At 43.4% G+C, this 19,032-nt stretch overlaps 1 protein-coding gene across 1 annotated transcript in view; it reads left to right on the top strand.

Annotated features, from left to right (window-relative positions):
- The window catches only part of UBE3C (ubiquitin protein ligase E3C), a 178,711-nt gene that overhangs the window by 97,950 nt on the left and 61,729 nt on the right, over positions 1–19,032 (top strand). The window contains exons 16-17 of the mRNA XM_075922749.2: positions 5,321–5,418; positions 12,961–13,093. Coding sequence (XP_075778864.1) covers positions 5,321–5,418; positions 12,961–13,093 — 231 coding nt within the window. The remainder of the gene's footprint in view (positions 1–5,320; positions 5,419–12,960; positions 13,094–19,032) is intronic.

Genomic DNA, 19,032 nt, shown 5'->3' with positions numbered 1-19,032 from the left:
AGCTTAGCCTGTTATGACTGCATGCAAACAGGCAGAACTCCACAGACTTCCACCTTCCTGCCATCCTGCCTCTCCAACATATTTCTGGACAAAGTTTCAAGCCACAGTTGTATTTGGAACAAATATTTTTTGCCCCTGCGGACTGCATGACCCACTTCTAACTGAAATGGATGGATTTGGGAATAGAACACATTTCTACCTCTCAAACTCTCATATAGTTCATTGTTTTCAGGCAGCTTGTTAGACTGCTGAATGTTTGAAGAGTGACATAATTATAGGCATGGGAATGTACGGTTATAAGAAACAGGAATGGTCTTAGCAAAAATCTGGGCCTTTCCAGTAAAAGTTTATTTTAAATGTGTTTACTGTTTGCATTTCCTGGTCACTACTTTGAGCTGCATATGGGAGGGAAGGTCAGACATCAGGGCACCGGTATACAGTCTATTAGCAGATACATGCTGCTAACTGGGACTTCTCATAACTTCTTAGTTCATAAAGCAGAAATCTGTTCCATTACTGTATTAATAAACATTAAAATGGAGTAAAAAACTTACTGGGCTCGGGGTGGCTTTTTGTCTACTCTGAGTCTATTGCAGCCTCAACAGCAGGCCATTCCTCAGGGAGTATGTCAAACCTCTAAGCATGGGCCCAGAAGGTACTGCTGCTTCTGCTTGTATGCTTAAGCCTGCTCTGGGACCAGTTTCATCAACAGAATGACTTCATGTCTCACTTGTTGCCTGATGCTGTCTCCCATCAGTCCCCATGTTGGATTTAGGGGCCAGCAAGGTGCCACTCTGGTAGTCATACATGCATTACCATTGATTCTGTGCTTGGTGTACAGTGTCTGGTACCTGATGAAACTCCTCATTTAAATGGGTATGATTTTAGCAAGTCACCTGAGATGCAGTTCTGATCCCTGGTTTTCTAGTATTCACTCTTGAGTTGCTCAGTCTGTTCTCTGCACTAGAAAGCTGCCAGTTTGTTCATTATTTGCTAGTATGAATGGTCATTTCTGGTACTCTTTTTAAAGTTCACAGCTTTGCTGGCCTTGCACGACAGATTTACCAAAATCAGGCCGTGTTCCCATGACCAAAGTAAAGGCTTATTATGGTCCATCTCCATTACAGACACAGAAAGCTTCTGATGGTGTGTTTGCAGCTCTCCCATGACCAAAGTAAAGGCTTGTTATAGTCTATCTCCATTACAGACAGAGAGCTTTCTGAGGGTGTGCTTGCAGAGGACACTGGAAGTGTTAAATGTTGGCACACCGAACTGCAGGAGTACATCAAGGAGGCTTGTTCTATTTTGAATAGAAAAGATTTGAGATTCTTGGGGTACAGAGGACAAAAGAAGTTGTTTCATGGAATTATGGGATTTTTTGGGAGAAGGCCCATGATCTGAGGTCTGGATGGGTCTCACTCTACATTGCAAAGCTCTAATGCTGTAACCCAGGGTCAAGGCTTGATTCAGGCTCAGAGCTTGCAGCTTTACAGGGTCCTGGGATTCTGGGTCAGCCTGATTTTTGTGTAGACGGAAGGAGTAAATCTGACATTACTGTAGGGATGTTAAATTTAGTTGAATCAAGTAATTGATTAGTTGATGGATTTTCCATTGACTAGGTGATTAGTCGATAAGTGGGGGAGCCGCAGCAGGGTTCGTTCCCACTGCAGCTCTGCCTTTGAAATGTATTAAGAGCTGGCAGGCTCTTAAATCATTTAAAAGACTGAAGCACAGAGGGGGGGACCCGGCACGAGCTGGGCCAGCTGATTCCTAGCTCTCACCGGGTCCTCCCCACTGTGCACTAGCCTTAAATGTAAAAAGGCTGGCATACAGTGGGGGGACCTGTCACGAGCCTGGAATCAGCTGTTCTGGCTCACGCCAGGTCTGTGCACCCCCACTGCATTTCTGATTTTTAAATCTATGAAGAGCGGGCAGGCAGTTCATATATTTAAAACGCAGAGGTGCAGCACCCAGTCCCTGCTACTCTCCTGCCCTCCCCTGCCCCCCGCGGAGGTAGTGCTGGGGGGGAACCACCTGCTGCCTCTAATCATAGAATCAAAGAACACTAGAACTGGAAGGGACCTCGAGAGGTCATTGAGTTCAATCCCCTGCCCCCTCAGCACGACCCAGTACTGTCTAGACCATCCCTCGTAGAGGCGGCATGGGGAAGCAACTAGTCAAGGGACTAGTCAACTATCTGATATGCTTTTGCTTATCGGATAGTCAACTAGTTGCTTACATCCCTACATTACTGTGGGCTTTATCACATTAGAACCCTTCCTCTCACTCTCTGGCATGAGGTAGTGGTGTTTTCGGCACAGTTGGAATACATGTTATGCCAAAGCAAACACTGCCTCCTGGGAGTCAGCTCTCAGTACAGGAAGTTCAGGTCTGTAAACTGGCACATACTGTTCCAGAAGCTACAGCTTGATTTGAATCAGTGCTTTTCCAATACACTTGTGACCCACCCCTCACGTCCCGTCCCCCCAATCTACCACTACTTCCGTCCACATTGCCTAGAGAATTTACAGCTTCTTGTATGAGACAGACTGAACATCAGCGTAATAGGGACTACCCAGGGCCATCCCTAGGGGGCAACCTGAGGCAACCTCCCGTATGCCAGAGGCCCTGCCCCCACACCACCTCTTCTTACCCCTGCTCTGCCCTTATTCTGCCCACACTACGTGTCTTACCCCAAAATCTGTGCTAGCCCCATCCCTTTCTGCCCAATTGCACCCCTTCCCTGAAGCCCCCTCCTCAGAAACACATGACTTGGGGAATTACCAAAGGGCCCTGGCCAAGGACATCAGTAGAGATTGGGCTTCCCTGCACTCACTGTGGCAACAGGAGCCATGTGAAGTTGAGAAACCCAGCAGTCTGCTCCACTATGCTGCCGATCTCAGCCAGGCCACTTCACTGTGGTGGCAGGAAGCAGAACAACCTGACTCCAGCCTGCTGTGCTCCGCTTTCCTGAGCATGCATTGAGGGAGCTGCCTGTGACAGCTCTGGAACTACCTTCTAACCTTTGCCAGTGACCTCTCGGGTCCAGAATAACAGGCATTTGTGTGAGGAAACTCATGCTGCAGTTGTTTTTGCTGTCCTCCTCCTTAGCTATATGAAGTGCTCCAGTCTCCAAGGCTGTCAGTCTGGCACTATTTCTGGCCTCTAAAGTCACTGAAAAAAAGATAGGTGTGATCAACATGATTGTGTGAAAACAAGCCTATAACAGTATACGTATGATCTGTTTAATCCCACTTGACTTCATATGGGATAAAGTCAATTAGTGTGAAAGTACTGCTGAATCACATATGGTAGTGTTTATTTGTGCTTTTTCATTTACTTAAATGGCAGCATCTTGAGTTATAAATGCACTGTGTATTGATGACTCCATCCAATATTTCTTTTTAAAGATGGAAACCTTGATGGAGAAATGCAGATAAAATTGACTAATTGACCAGAATAATTGAACTGTCGAAGTTGGGTAGTGGTTTACCTTTGCTGTACATGCACTTTCTGTTTAAAATGCTTTTAACCCTTAGCTTAAGAGGCAACATACATTGACTTTAATTAAAAATGTTTACTAAGAAATAAGTAACCTCAAGGAAGCATTTTATCAAAAATACCATGGGCTTGCAATGCTGAGATTTGCCAAAAGTGAATATACATCAAGTATACTAATATGTGGGGTCATGTCACACTAAAGCTGTACCTGAAGTAACTCTACTTAGGAATGATTTGGAGAATTTGAAATACAGTATCCTTTGATAATGATCATTGATCTGGTGCCTAGCTACAGAAGGGCAGCCAGGCATCACCAGCCCATAAGCAGATGCCAAAGGAAGGAATGTAAATGCTAGTGTAATCTCCTTGGCCCCATTAGTTACATGTACTATTTACTTCAGCTTTTTTTTTTTTTCCTACCTTTTGTATAGCCTGTGAGGCAGCTTTTCTCTGACTCTGATGAAAAGCAACAAAGTGAAAATGTCAGTGGCTGTTGTATCTGGTATTTAGTCTGTTGCTAGAGGGACCTCCATCTACACCATCAAGGAAGTTAATAACACCTGTAGCATCTTGTGCTGGCTTCACATCTCAAGTTGCATTTCAGCTCATTTGCTATAATATGAGCCATGTGCCTAGCTCATTTACATTAATTTAATAGTAAGAAAATTAAAGTTTCTGTACCTTAAGTATCCAAAACTGAAACATGAACTGTTTCTTAAATACCTCCTTAAATACACCTGGAAAGTTCCAAAAGAGTTGTACCATTGTTTGAGACTATCTTGGAGTGGGGAGCCTTTTCCTTTAGCCCCTTCTGCTCTTTGGCTATCTTCTTCCTCCTGTTCACTCAAAAAGCTACTATAGCTTTCTGATGTTTCCCTCACCTTTCCACAGGGACTAAAATTAGTTTTGATCACAGGACAAATGTCTTTTTTGCACTTTGCAAGCCCATTGAAATAAATGAGTTGATTACATGGGGCTTTGGCTTCAGCATTAGGGCACTCATGCCAAAATTGGTGTGCTGGACAAAAATAGATTGTATAATTGAAAGCTAAGTACACCAAATTACTGTGGGAAATGGGGCTCTTTATTCAGCAATAGGACCCCTGGGTAATGTTTTAATGCAAATAATTACCAACTTCCATTAATTAGCTGATACATTTCTAATATTTAAAATTTTATTTTTCTACTAAGCAGCTTTTACAAAAGCAAAAATTAACATGATTTTTCTAAAGGAGACTAAAAACACAATAACGTATTGTTTCTATATACATATTGTCTGCAGTAAGTTTTAATTGCTCAGTTTTACAGTTTACTGGGGGAAACTGTAATTTCAGGAAGGTAAGGCTCCTAGTGGTATGTCTACACAGCAGGGCTAAAGTCGAATTAAGCTACGCAACTACAGCTACATCAATTACATAGCTTAAGTCAAAATAGCTTAACTCAGCTTTAGGCACTGTCTACCCAGCAGGAAGTTGAAGGAAGAACACTCTTCCTTCGACTTCCCTTACTCCTCATGAAATGAGGGTTACCATACATCAGAATAAGAAGTCCTCCACCTTGCCATTATTTTAAAATTAAGGCTTGTAGTGCAGACACACTCTTTGTTATTTCATTATTCCGAAATAACGCTGCTGTGTAGATGTACCTTAAGAAGCCAGTGTTATAGCTGCTGGCTATTTTGTTTGCACTAAACAATTTGTTTTCATGTATGCAGTTTGTTGATTTAATGCAAATTATCAGTTTATTTTTAAAAGATAAAATACTTTTAGAGAAGTAGATTTTTACCAAAATTGATAAACTCTTCATTCATATTTTAAAGTGGGTTTGGAGCCAGCACCTCTTTCTGTGTCTGAGGAACGACAGCTTGCAATTCTGACAGAGCTACCTTTTGTAGTTCCTTTTGAGGAAAGAGTAAAGGTATTTAATTTTTTTCTGTATTTTGACTCTTTTATTGTAAATGTGAGTTCTTCTATGTGGGAAATCAGGCCTCAGATCATTCCTTTATCCAGTGGAGAATCAGGCCACACTATTCCTGTTTGTCCCCGGTATTTTCATGGGTCACTGCAATGTGGAAGATGCTGGGAAAGATTTACCATATGTCATCTTGCAATTTATTTTCCCTTTTTACAATGTTTTAGAATAGTTGTTCCTAATTTAGAAGCACAGATTATGCTAATATCACTTGAGAAATAAGTGTATAATAAGCAAGCATAGGCCCGTATTCTGTAGTTAAATCTACAGTAGGGTGGACTGCTGTAACAGCGTTGAATCCCATTACAGTTAGTGGAGCTCCAGGTAGATGCAGTGTGCATATACCTGGATTTTATTGCAGGAGCCTAAATTATCATATACAGTGTACTCATTAACCCACTGCAGTATGAGTCAGTGTCATCTTGGGGAAATAATGCCCAGAAGTTAAATTTCTGCATTCAATGATAGTTGAACTTAAAGGAACACTAAACTACTGTATAGGAAAAATGTAACTTTCAGTTTCATATATTGTTTATAATTTGGCTGTGAATGCATTCTAGATCTTAAGTATGTAATTTTGTAGTAATCCCACAAGATTATTTTTGTAATGCTACGATTGTGATGTTACCCCTAGATACAATTTCTGAGCTGCTACTGTTGGTTCGACAGCATCAGTAAACAGACTATTCCCAGAATTGTATTGGAATCACTGTGTACCAGCGCCATCAAGTAAATGAAAAATAGTTTCATGGGTGAAATAAATCAACGTTTACTGAAAGGACAATGACAAATTTGGTGGAGAAAGAATATGTGTGTAGGCTTGTATCAGAAAATTGGAAACAAGAGAATAAAAATTTTAAATATATTCAGATAGTATGGCAATGTGATAATGCAAGTTCTGATAGCTATTTTTTTCCAAGCCATTCAACATTCTAGTCTGATTATATCACTCGAGATTATTGTTCGGTGTCTTTTAGCATTTCATCATAACATAATATGATATGTACAGCTAGGACTTGAGTAATTCAGTCCTGGTTTCTCTGATGTTCCTCAGGGGCCTCTGTGCATTTACATTTATGGGATTAGCACCTTTAGTGTAGAGTTGTGGAACAGTATAACAAAGCCCTGTCTCTTAGGGGTACCAGAATGCTCTCAGATTAAGATGATCAGCTCTGTCCAGGTAAGGGAGTATTACTTCTATCCCCCCAACCACCACAATTTCTTCTCTGCCACTACTGAAAGCTGAACAGAACTACTTCTTGTGTTTGTGCACTAATCCACTTAATATATCTTTTAAAATTAACGTTACACATTGTACAGTTAGAGATGTTGTGGCTACTTTCCTTGGTTTATCCTGAGGTTTTGTTGGGTCCAGTACCTGCAGGGGCTCAGCCGTCTTTCCAGAGACATATGCACATATATGGTGCCAAGTATTCCTGGGAAAAACTCATAGAATGTGCCAGTTCCCAATTTGCCATGACTTTATTCCTTGGTTGAGGAAGGACAGAAAGCTCAGACTACAGGCTCACTAGGTTTCTTTGAGCTGATAGCCAGACAATCCTAGTGCTCCCTCAGGAGTTTCAAGGTGTGCCTGTTTGGTAAAGTCTGCTATGTATAGAGACCTCTATATGGCCCTCTTTTTTGGGGGCTAAGATGGATCTGCCCAAGGCAAACTTTTACTGGAACTGACCCTCTGACCCAACACTTTGGGGGGCTGCAGGTTCTTGTCAGTACAGAATTGCTCCATTACTTCAGCCTGGGATACCACTAATGACTCTCTCAGTTCCCTTAGAGTAGGCTGACATCACGGGCAAGAGTCAAGCCTCCAGATAATCTCAGGCCCCTTGTTCAGGGAAGAGAAAGGAAAAGAGGAAGTATTTTAATCTGCAGAAGGGGTCCAAAGAGAAGAATTAAGGCGGGGCGGCATTGTTTTTGTTCTCTGTGATTCATGTAATTTTTAAAGCTGTTTCACCAATTTCAACACCCTTTAGTATTGCCTAGTATTGCAGAGAATTTCCATCTCTGGAGATTTTTAAGAGCAGGTTAGATAGATGGTCAGACAGTGCTTGGTCCTGCCGTGAGAGCAGGGGACTGGACTCGATGACCTCTTGAAGTCCCTTCTAGTTCTAGTGTTCTATGATTCTAGTATACACTCCTCTTCAGCCTGATACTTCAGTGTTTAGTGACTTGAATGCTTCACTGGTATGCATGCCTGTAATACCACTGAGTTTCCTATCTCACAGCTGAGGAAAGCTTTTGTCAAAGCTTTTGTCAAAGCTTTAGGTTATACCTACACAGATAGACTTCAGCACTTCAGTATTAATTGCTAATGTAGATTCATAACATCCTTCAGGAGCATGGGATACCATTGGAATTGAATATGACTCCTCCAGTTTGTTCCAGAAAGCCTACCCAAATTCCTTCTCCAAAAACGCCATCTGCCTGAAAAGATCCCATGTAGGGACCTCTTCAATTATTTAATGTGACCACACTTTCAGGAGCCATTGAAAATCTTGTTCAGTGCTACCAAAACTAGCATGGAACTAACTTTGGCACTAAGGAGAATGTAGACACCAATGTCCCTCCCTGCACTGCAGCTGCTCAGTCGAAGCTTGAGAATTTTCCTGACCGCCAGCTCACCTTAGGCTGCAGCACCTTCATGGCACTCATGCTTTATTTGGCACAAATACAACCAGCACTATTGACTCCTCAAGAAGATTGACAGCAGAGAGGAGACGACCAGAGAAAACGGAGCCATTTACCATACATTACTTGAAGATGAAACGGGGCTTCGTCCATCTCCACTCCTGACATCCAGAAGTGATTTCAGGAGCTGGTTGGGAGAATGGCTAATACTCTTCAATTACGGACTGGAATTTCTGACAGTCTAATCCCCTTTTAAAGGTCATGGAAAGGCAGAAAAAAGACATTTGCTTTTCCTATTCTCCTGGGTTTACTTAACCCAGTAAAGGACATTTGGCCTTCTTCTGTGTCTTCATCATCAATACTAGATAGTGCTCATCACACATTGAATGTAAGGCCGTGCAACAGCCTGGCAGATAAAAGGAGACGTTACAAAGTTGGTCCATCATTGTGCTTAGCAATGGTATAGGAAAAGAGCCTTATGTGCAAGCAGCATACCTTACCAAAGTAACTACAAGTTGGCTCACCAAATGAAAGTTGAAGCATGCTATGCTTCCTGGCTCTCCAGAGTGCCTCAGTCTGGACTCTCTTACGGTTTTCTGAGTGACTGCACCAGTCTTAACCGAGTTTCTCCAAGATGAACAATTATTGTCAGGATTTTCCCAATATCCAGTGGGCCTTGCTTGACCTTGTCATTTGTATTAGAGCAGTGGTGGGCAACCTGTGGCCCACAGGCTTCATGTGGTGCATCAAGGTTCTATGTGTGGTCTGAGACACATTTTGTTTACTGTTGCCCATGTGCAGTGGTTCCAGATGCTGCTGGTATCTATCCACATAGTTTTTTTCCTATTAGTATAACTGAAGTGACATGCATGTAAAGTAATGGTATGTGAAGTGAGGTGCATGCTGATTGCACACAACTTTGACTGTAAGAGCTGCGTTCTCCTGTTGCATCCAAAGTGCTGTTTTAGTTCATTTGGCAGACTCGGCAAATTCTAGGTATGCAAGTGCAGTTAGCAAAACCACCCTATTCTAGTAGTCTGTCTTGGTTACAATAATTTTGCTGCCCACTGGGAGGAAGGGGGCCGATTCATGCAGTCCACTCACTGGCCTACATTTGACCATTGCTATATTGGAGGTTTAGCCTTCCTCTGTGTTGCATGCAGTTCTTCAGTTGGCCATAAAGCGCAGTGTATGGAAGATGATCTTGAGACATGCATTCCATATGTCCTAACCAACGAAGCCTGTGGATGTTCAGCATAGTCGGTAGACCAGTTCTCTCAAAATTAGGTTGTTGAAGTACCAGGAAGGAGTTTAATATTAATATTAGTATGAAACAAGGATGTGTGTTAGTGCCCCCATGTCTTTGGCATCTTTGGATACATAGATCTTTTTCAGTTAATCAGAGACTCATCAGTTCATCATCTTCTGTGTGTGTCTCTTGTATTTCAAATCACTAGGTTCAGCAGTAGTTTCTATGAAGGTTCAGTAAACTGCTGTTTTAGTTTTACATTTTGAGCTCCTTTGTCAAGTTCCTGTAGATAACTGTCTATCAAAACAGCATTTTTAATAGATATTACCTCTGCTAACATGGTTAATGAGGTCAGTGGCTTGGTGGCCTTTCTAACGTTTATAATAATACATAGTCATGTTGAGATATTACCCAGCTTTGTGCTGAAGGTGGTGTTGACTTAGTCTTGCAATATGTCTCCCTGTTGACTTTTCCTGAAACTATGCTTACCAAGAATAGTTCAGTCTTTCTGGTCCGGGATCTCTTAGAGCTCGGGTGTAGGGACGGTCTGTCGTTCGCCCTCCTGTCCTTGGATCAGGAGAAGGCGTTCGACCGGATGGACCACGGGTACCTCCTGGGCACCCTGCGGGCCTTCGGCTTCGTGCCCCATTTTGTGGGGTTTCTCCAGGTGCTGTATGCCTCCGCAGAGTGTTTGGTCAAGCTCAACTGGACCCTGACCGCACCGGTCAACTTCGGGCGGGGAGTACGTCAAGGCTGTCCGCTGTCAGGCCAGCTCTACGCTCTGGCCATGGAGCCCTTCCTCCGTCTCCTTCGCAAGAGGTTGACGGGGTTGGTGCTCCGTGAGCCGGAGATGAGGCTGATCCTGTCAGCGTATGCCGACGACGTGCTCCTCGTGGTCCAGGACCCGGGAGACCTGGCGCAGGTGGAGGCTTGCCAAGCCGTTTACTCGGCGGCCTCCTCCGCCCGGGTCAACTGGGTCAAGATCTCTGGCCTGGTGGTAGGGGCCGGGTGGCAGGCGGGCTCCCTCCCACCCGCGCTTCAAGCCATTGGGTGGAGCGCGGGTCCGCTGCTCTATCTCGGCGTTTACTCTCGCCACGCATCCCTCTCCGCCGGAGAACTGGCAAGGTTTAGAGGCCAGGGTGGTTGAGCAGTTCAGAGGTGGACGGGATTGCTCTGGTGCCTCTCCCTGCGTGGGAGGGCACTAATACTTAACCAATTGGTCCTGTACATGCTCTGGCACCGTCTCAGCACCCTGGTCCCGCCCCCGGGTTTCCTGGCCCGTATCCAGCAGCTGATGCTGCGGTTCTTCTGGCCAGGACTGCATTGGGTCTCTGCAGGGGTTCTCCATCTCCCCCTGGAGGAGAGAGGGCAGGGCCTGACGTGTTTGCGCACGCGGGTTCATGTCCTCCGCCTCCGGGCCCTGCAGAGACTCCTCTTTGATGCAGGTAGTCCGGCATGGAGCACGTTTGCGCACGCCTTCCTTCGCTGCTTCCGAGGGCTCCGATATGACCGGCAGCTCTTTTATTTGAGAGGTCTTCCGCGAGACCTCTCTGGGCTGCCGGCCTTCTACCAGGACCTCCTCTGCACCTGGAAGCTGCTTGCGGCGACCAGGTCCTTGGGAGCCACCTTGGGCGCAGCCCTCCTCGCGGATCCCCTGCTATACAACCCTCATCTACGTGTGCAGGCGGCAGAGTCTCCCTCGGTGCGCCGGAGGTTGGTCCTGGCAGAAACCACCAGAGTCGGAGACCTCCTGGACTACCGCCGGGGAGACTGGGTGGATCCTTGGGCGCTTGCCCAGCGCATGGGGCTCTCCACCCTACGTACTCCCCGGCACGTACTTCAGGAGGTGAAGGACGCTTTGCCGCCCACTGCTCAGGTTTACCTCGAAAAGGTCCTGCGAGAGGGTGCACCCCGCCCACCCCTCACCCCCAGCCCTCCCGAACTCTCCATCAGCCCCAAGCCCTGTGTACCTTCCCGACTGCCTCCCCCTCGTCATCTTAGCCGGCTGCACACGATGCAGCCGGTCCCCTTCCGAACCGCGCCAAAGAGCCACCTGTACACGCTCGTGCTTCACACGCTCCACTTCCCCACCCTCGTGTCCCGCCCAGACACCAAGTGGCGGGACCTCCTACCACCAATGGAGGGTGGGGAGCCCCGGTGGGCTAGCCTCTATTCGATCTTGGTTCCACAGCCCACCGGGGACATCTGCTGGAGAATCCTGCACTGCGCGGTGAGCACGGGCATGTACTTGGCGCGGTTCAACCCCACCCTCGACACGTGCCTCTTCTGTGGCGTGAGGGACACGCTGGCGCACATCTACATCGAGTGCACCAGGCTACAGCCCCTCTTTCGGCTCCTCCAGAACCTCCTGTTGCAGTTCTGGCTGCACTTTTCCCCCCACTTGTTAATTTACGCACATCCCATCCGTGGCCTCACAAAGTCGCGGGACCTCCTGGTCAACCTCCTCCTGGCTATGGCCAAATGGGCAATCTACAAAACCAGGGAAAAGAGGTTGGCCGGGGGAGGGGCCTGCGACTGTGGGGCCTATTTCCGTTCCTGCATCCGCTCACGTATCCGGGCAGAGTTCCAATGGGCAGTGTCCGCTGGCTGTCTCTCGACCTTCGGGGGGCAGTGGGCTCTGTCTGGGGTTCTCTGCTCGGTGTCCCCATCCGGTTCCCTCGTTTTAATCCTTTGACCCTCACACCCGTACCTGTTTTTTCATTATTTGTCCCCAGTAATTAGTTGGTTTTTCCAGATTCTGTGGACCCTCCCCTCAGGATGGGGGGAGGTCCTTTAGATGTGGGCGGGCATTAGCCCACCCACCTCCTGGATACCAAATAGAAAAAAAAAAAGAGTAGTTCAGCTTATAGTGCTTAGATAGGAAAGGGACCCTGTGCTATTTTCTTGATAGGACTAAGCCCTTAAAATAATCTAAGATTGATTGATTGCCATGGAGAGAGGGGCAAGACAGAATTGTTTAGTAAATAGTCCTTTCCCCCAGGATTAAGAGGTGTACTGAATATTGCTATATTTTAGTCAGTATCACTTGTTTTATCACATTCCATTAGGTCTATGGATGTTTGAAACAGGTTCTTCTTGTAGAGATTTGCCAAGCAGCAACATTGACTTCTGACCACAGTTTCACCAAGACTTATTCATTCAAACTGGCATTGTGGTCTGATTATCGGTTTGTTAAAGCAGTGCTACAGTCTATTTTTGACTCGAACTCCTTACTTGCCATGCTCTATTGTGGGCACTGCTTTCTAGTCTCCCATAACTGAGGAGACAGAGGCCCTTGAACAAAGAGGGGTTACTTACTAGTAACTATTATTTTTTGAGATTTGTCTGTGCACATTCACAGTACTCACCACATTCCCTTTTGCCTTAGAATTCTGTGTGTGTCTGAATTTTGCCAGCTAGGCAGAAGCAACTGACATGGTCAGGGTATGCAGATAGCATTCCATTAAACAGATGGAACTCATTGTGTTGTCTTAGCTCAAGAACAATAGTTACTAGTAAGTTAACTACTCTTTAGTAAAAATGCAGATTTAATATGATCATTTGATTTCTTTTCCCATTGTTTTTTTTACTAGATCTTTCAAAGACTGATCTATGCAGATAAACAGGAAGTTCAAGGAGATGGGCCATTTCTGGATGGAATAAATGTTACTATCCGAAGAAATTATATTTATGAAGATGCTTATGATAAACTTTCCCCTGAAAATGGTATGTTTACATTCATGTTCTAAAATATACTAACAATAACATTAATTCTGACCATATAATTGCATATTTGTTTTGACCTGACTGGAAGTTTAAAAAAAAAAAAAAAAAAAAAAAAAGGTCTGGTCCCTGAAGTACCAAATACCACCCAGGTTCTCTCTGTCTACTCACATGAAATCCTCATATTCAAGTTTGTCATCTTGGTTATTGCTGCCTCTTCCTCTCTGGTTTCCTTGACATACACATCTCTTGCCATCAGACCATTCAAGCTACATATTCATTGAGTGCCAGCTCCATCCTTACAGGACTCTCAGACAATCGATTTTGTGCTTTCTTTCGTGCTGTTTGTTAGGCCTTTTCTGCCCTGAGGTTTAGCTGAGCGGATTCAAATCTCTAACAGACAAAACTTATTTGGGTGTAGTGTGACTTATGGGGGAGTGGGGCTAAGGTGAACTGGCTTTGCTATTTTGGTGTAAATAATATCTACAAGAGGGGTGTGTGCCAGTATAATTGCATCAGTGGCTAAAAATCCACTGCAGAGGTAAAGTAACTAAATAGAAAAACTTTGTTACGCTACTCAAATAATTTTTTTCAGTATTTGTACTTTACTCGAGTAATTTATTTTTGTGATACTTGAACTCATACTCAATTAGTTTTTTTAGAAAATATTCTTATTCTTCTTATTCCACCACCATTGCCGGAAGTGCTTAGTTACTCACTGCTTTCAGCACCCCACTGACAGTTGCACAAGCCAGCATTCTGACTTGCTAAAGCATAGCCACATGTGCAAATCAATCAATTGTCATGCAATGACAATTTTTTTAATAACCTATCAACAACTACAGTGACCCTGCCAACACCTTTTAATAGCCACATCAACACCTTTTAATTCAAAAACAGTTTCTATGCAGGGGTGGGGAACACTGGATCTGACATTTAAGGGAGAAGAAGCGCAATGCCGCTCACCCTCCCCCCCGGCTGGGGGAATGCAGTGCTGAAAACTGTTCGTGGGAGGGTTTCCCCGCTGCTCCCATTGGCCAGATTTTGGCCAATGGGAGCAGCAGGGAGTGCATAGCTAGGGTAAGTGCTCCCTCCCTTCCCTCATAGCAATCTCCCCTCCCCCTCTCACCCAGCTCTCCCAATCCCAGTCCACTCCTGCACACTCCCACCCTTCTAGACACCCCACCCTCAGCCTGCTCTTGTACCTATCTCTCAGACAGACCCTCACCCTGCACACTGAACCCCTTATTTTCGCCTCCCCCCAGAGCCTGGAGGGGTGGGGGGGTCTCACAAAATCTGCCTATTCCAAAAGAGTTAATGTGGCCAGTGGGAAGCCCTGAAGTTTGGTCCTCCCTGCCTCCTCTCCCTCTCCTCTACTTTTTACTTCTAGATATTTGAGTAGAATTAAAATGCCATACTTTTGTACTTTTACTCAAGTCCTTTTCCAGAAGGATACTTTGACTTTACTTAATTACATTTTTTCCAAGTGGCAGTACTTTTACTTAAGTAACTTTTTGGGGTACTTTTTCCACCACTGGTAGATGAGGCCTAGCTTGTGGAAAGGCTTTACCAAACATGTGGCATTTGGGCACATAAAGTTTAAGGTACAAAATGAGTAACCCTGAGCAAGGGATATAAGTCAGTAAGAAGAGAGTCTATAAATACATTAAAACCAAGAGAAAAAATGAAGTGAAGTATAGATCCACAGAGGAGAGCTGAGGTATTTAGTGCATGTTTACCTTCAGTCTTCGTTAAAAATATTAATTGTGACCAGATAATAAGCCCAATTAATATTAACCAAAAAGGGGAAGGAACTCAAGTCAGAATAGGAAAAGAACAGGTTAAAGAAATGCAATCTTGGAGCCATTCACAATCAAACACAATTTTTCTTAACTCTGTTGTCCTTGAGCACCATCTGCACCAGAGATGATGGTGGAGTTGTTATTATTAACAATAATACCAATAGCAATATTTATTTGTACTAACATTTCTTATATAAACATACTGGAAATTTAGGTGCATTGCATAGAGTGTTTTAAATGGTATCTATAGGCTCTAAAAAACAATCCAAGTTTGAAGAACATCACTTCAGTAGTTTATGATCAAAGTCAAACCCAATGTTTGACTTTTCCAAGTTTGAGATGAAGTATAGTGATTCTGATACTGAATGCCAATTAATATATCCTACTTGTATTGGTTTAAAAAAGAAAAAAAACACGTGAAAACCTTTACAACCTAGAACTGTTGAAACTGTTTTCTTTAACTTTTCTTTAACTGAGAAAATCTTTATCATGAAGTGTCTTTAATGCTGAAGCATTTTTACAATACATTATTTTCCTTAGCGCTGATCTGTCATTTTCCATCTGAAGGTCTGGAAGCACATCGAGTATTAATGAATTAAGCTACATGATTTCCCCTGTGAAATAGTGAGTGGCATTATTGCCGTTCTGCAGATGGAAAAAATTGGGACAGAAAGAATATTGTCAGAGCCACTAATAGAACATAGATCTCTCAGTATTCAGTCGAATAGCACAAAACTATGCTTTTGAGTTGCTAGCTCTAACTCTCGAGGTATCCTGAACTCTGATCCCCAGCATCTATAAGCGAGAGAGATGCAAAGCTGTAGTGCTTCACAGCTCCATAATGGTCTAAGTTCCACTGAATTTGAAGTAATCTTTAAGGGGAGAGGTAGAGAAAGATCTACCTTGTTAGATTTATTTTATAGCTTCAAAGCTACTAAAATAATTTTCTTAAACACTGTTGCGTTTGGTAGATCTTTTTCATGCTTTAAAGGAAAGGGAAATATACTGCATTTTATTAAAAGATAATTTCAATTGATTCCCTTAATAGTGTTCTAATGTTGTTCTGTCCTGTAACCAGATATTTATGATTGCTTCAGGAAAAGTGAGGTAGTGAAGGTTGCGTCTGTGGTGATCCCTTCATGCCAGATATAGATGTACCTTCCAAACACAGAATAATTGCTTACTTGCTTATTATAGACTATTTTCAATAACCCACTTCACGTTTAATTTCCCTTTCATAATAGGAGGACTTTTTTTAATGTGATATACACATATTTAAGTATTCTCTTTTAGTCCAAACCCTATACATCTGGAATCTAGATTAATCAACAGTAGCTATATGGTTGGTATATAGACAGATAGTTGTTTAACTGGTTATTTTTGAGTCAATATAGTTGTATGGAATAGTTCCTGTTAGATCTAGGGTTCTTCAGATGCACTGTAGTAGTATAGAAAAGAAGAAATTCCTAGAAACTGTAACAGGGATAGTTTCAGGGTTATAGACTGAATTGATTAAAATAGATGTGGAAGATTGAGTGCATGTAGATGAGGTTTTAGAAGTGATCAATAGGAAAAGAGAATACAAACGAGCAGTGGGCATTGATTTTGGAAGAAGGCAGCCAGTTTTTCTATGTGCACTCAAGTAAAAGAGAAACATTATAAGATAATGCTTCAATGGTACCTTACTCAATCAAGATCATTTTAAAAAATAGGAGTAGAGTGGAATGGAATCAAGAGTTTGGAGACAAAGACCTCTTTCTATGTATTGGTAGGACTACTTCTAGAATGTGAGTGGCAGAGTCGTGAATTGTGAAAGCCAAGTGTCATGGAATGTGGGGGAGTCACCGGGCCCTGCATCCACGTCCACAGTCAGATGTGACACTCAGCCAGCAAGTAGAACAGAAGGTTTATTCATTGACAGGAAAACAGCATAGCACAGACTTGCTATTAACACAGGAACCAGAAGCAGTCAGTACAATCCATCTTGGGGAGAGAAGGGCCCAGAGCCAGCACCTGGGGCCCCCTCCCTACATCCTCAACCCACTGGGCCTAACTCACACTCTCAGCAGCCGGTTCCAGCAGTGCAGGCAGCCCCGCCTCCTCTTTTGTCCAGCTTCCAGGGCAATAAGGTGTCATCTGATTGCTTCCCCCACTTAGGCTCAGGTTACAAGAGAGCCTGAGCTATTGTTGTGTATGTGCTAAGATGGGGCAGCTTGGAGCAGCCTCCCACTTAGTGAGAGCCACACCCAACACGCCCATCCCCAGCCGGGCACTGGTGCAGTGCCCAGGGAAACTGAGACACACATGTAGAGTTACAACAGAACAGTAAAGGACAGTAAATCACACACAACACTACAGAGTGAACATAATCCCCACTATGTCACACCATGTCAGATGTCATCATACCATGTCAAATGTTGAGAAAATCCTTATCCTGTACCACAACTACCTTTATTCTATAGATGCTATCACATAGTTGTGAAAAAATTACATGAGAATTGTTTGAGTTTCTAAAAGTTTTACTGGCCCCTTTTTTCTTCTCCACTTGTAAGCTAGTGCCATGCTTACTGTTTAGTTCAACTGAGTAGGCCTCACAAGGAGAGAGAAACAACTAATAACTTTTTTTAAAAATCTCCTGCTAGAACTCTACCCAGTCTAATAGAATAAATCTCCTGTTACCAGCCATTATATATTACGTAATGTCAAATCTTATACTGTGTGGGCTCTGTACTAAATAATAATGAAAATAACATTTGCATATATAAAAATGAAATGCTTAATATCTTAATGAACTTCCTGACAAGTAATGCATGCCACTGAACCTCAGAAATACCACTGAGAAGGCATACAATGTTTGCTTTTCTATCTCTGAATAGTCATAAGGTATTGGACCTTACAGCTGTCATTGGTACAGAGTTAAATATTGCCCATTCTATTTTTTATGCCAATGTAACTGGTGGAAAAGGGCATTCTATAGTGTTAGAAAGCAGAAAATGTTTTTCTGACTATTGGATATTTTTAAAAAAATAGCTGAGTGAAATCAGTCAGATAATTGGAATGGTAGAAGTAGTTCCAGTGAGATGCCCTAATGGGCAGAATGCATATAAAGCTTGCATTTATTATATAATAGTGCAGTTTATCACATGAATATTTCCTACATATGTGATGTGTTGCATACAGTACGTATTACAATGGAATTAAATTTTATCAGCATTCATTTGATCACGTTGATCAACAATGACATGAGTTGGTCCAAAGAAGTGCTGATAAAAAAATAAAGTTTAGATCTTTCTTCTCACTTGATTGTACTTTATCTAAACTCTACATATTTTATAGAAAAATGTTTTCTGAAATGTTTTAGAGGGGAACATATAAATGGTTACTATATTTTGTATCTTCCCTTGTAAAGCCTGGCTCCCTAAATTCCTTGAGCCCAGCTTTCCACACTTTTGAAGGAGAAAGGAATAAGAAATGTAAGAAATCTCTCTGATAATTATCTAGTTAATCCTCTACTTTTACAGTCTATAATCTAGACCAGTGGTAGGCAAATTCTGGACTGCGGGCCAGATCTGTTCGGTAGGGTTAGTTCCTGGCAGGCCCCCACCTCCATGTTCACCTGCGCCTCCACAGGTATATTGGAAGATCGCAGCTCTCATTGGCCGTAAATTACCATTTGCGTCCAATGTGAGAGGCAGAAATCAGTGTCCCAGTCGTGGCCAACCAGAGCTGCAACTTTCTGATACCTGTGGAGGCGCAAGTAAACTCAGTGGCGTGGCCCACCAGGGACTAACCCTGCAGGCTGCCGTTTTTTTATTGCCCACCCTGATCTAGACAGGCTAGGAACAAGTGTTATGTATCCTATTAGAATACTATCAAGTCCAATGAAACAAATCTGCTGTCTCCAGCCATTATGTTCTGAAATGTCAAACCTTATACCTGTGTTGTTCCTGGACTAAATAATACCCATCCTTTGCTTTGGGCAGGAGTAATTTTGGAAGAGAGAAAACTTTCAGGTAGACTTCCAAAAAAGGAAAGAAAAAAATGTAGCTGTTTTCACCCGGCTTTCAGGTGTTCCTAGTAAGAGATGGTTTAGGCCCCAATTTTGAAGTCTGTTTTGTGAAAGACTTCAGTGGGATTGTA

The sequence above is a fragment of the Pelodiscus sinensis genome, chromosome 2 (assembly GCF_052426305.1).
Source record: "Pelodiscus sinensis isolate ZL-2025 chromosome 2, ASM5242630v1, whole genome shotgun sequence".
In the NCBI taxonomy this organism is placed as follows: Eukaryota; Metazoa; Chordata; order Testudines; family Trionychidae; genus Pelodiscus; species Pelodiscus sinensis.
The sequence above is the reverse complement of the archived record's forward strand: the minus strand, read 5'-3'. Positions and strand labels throughout refer to the sequence as shown.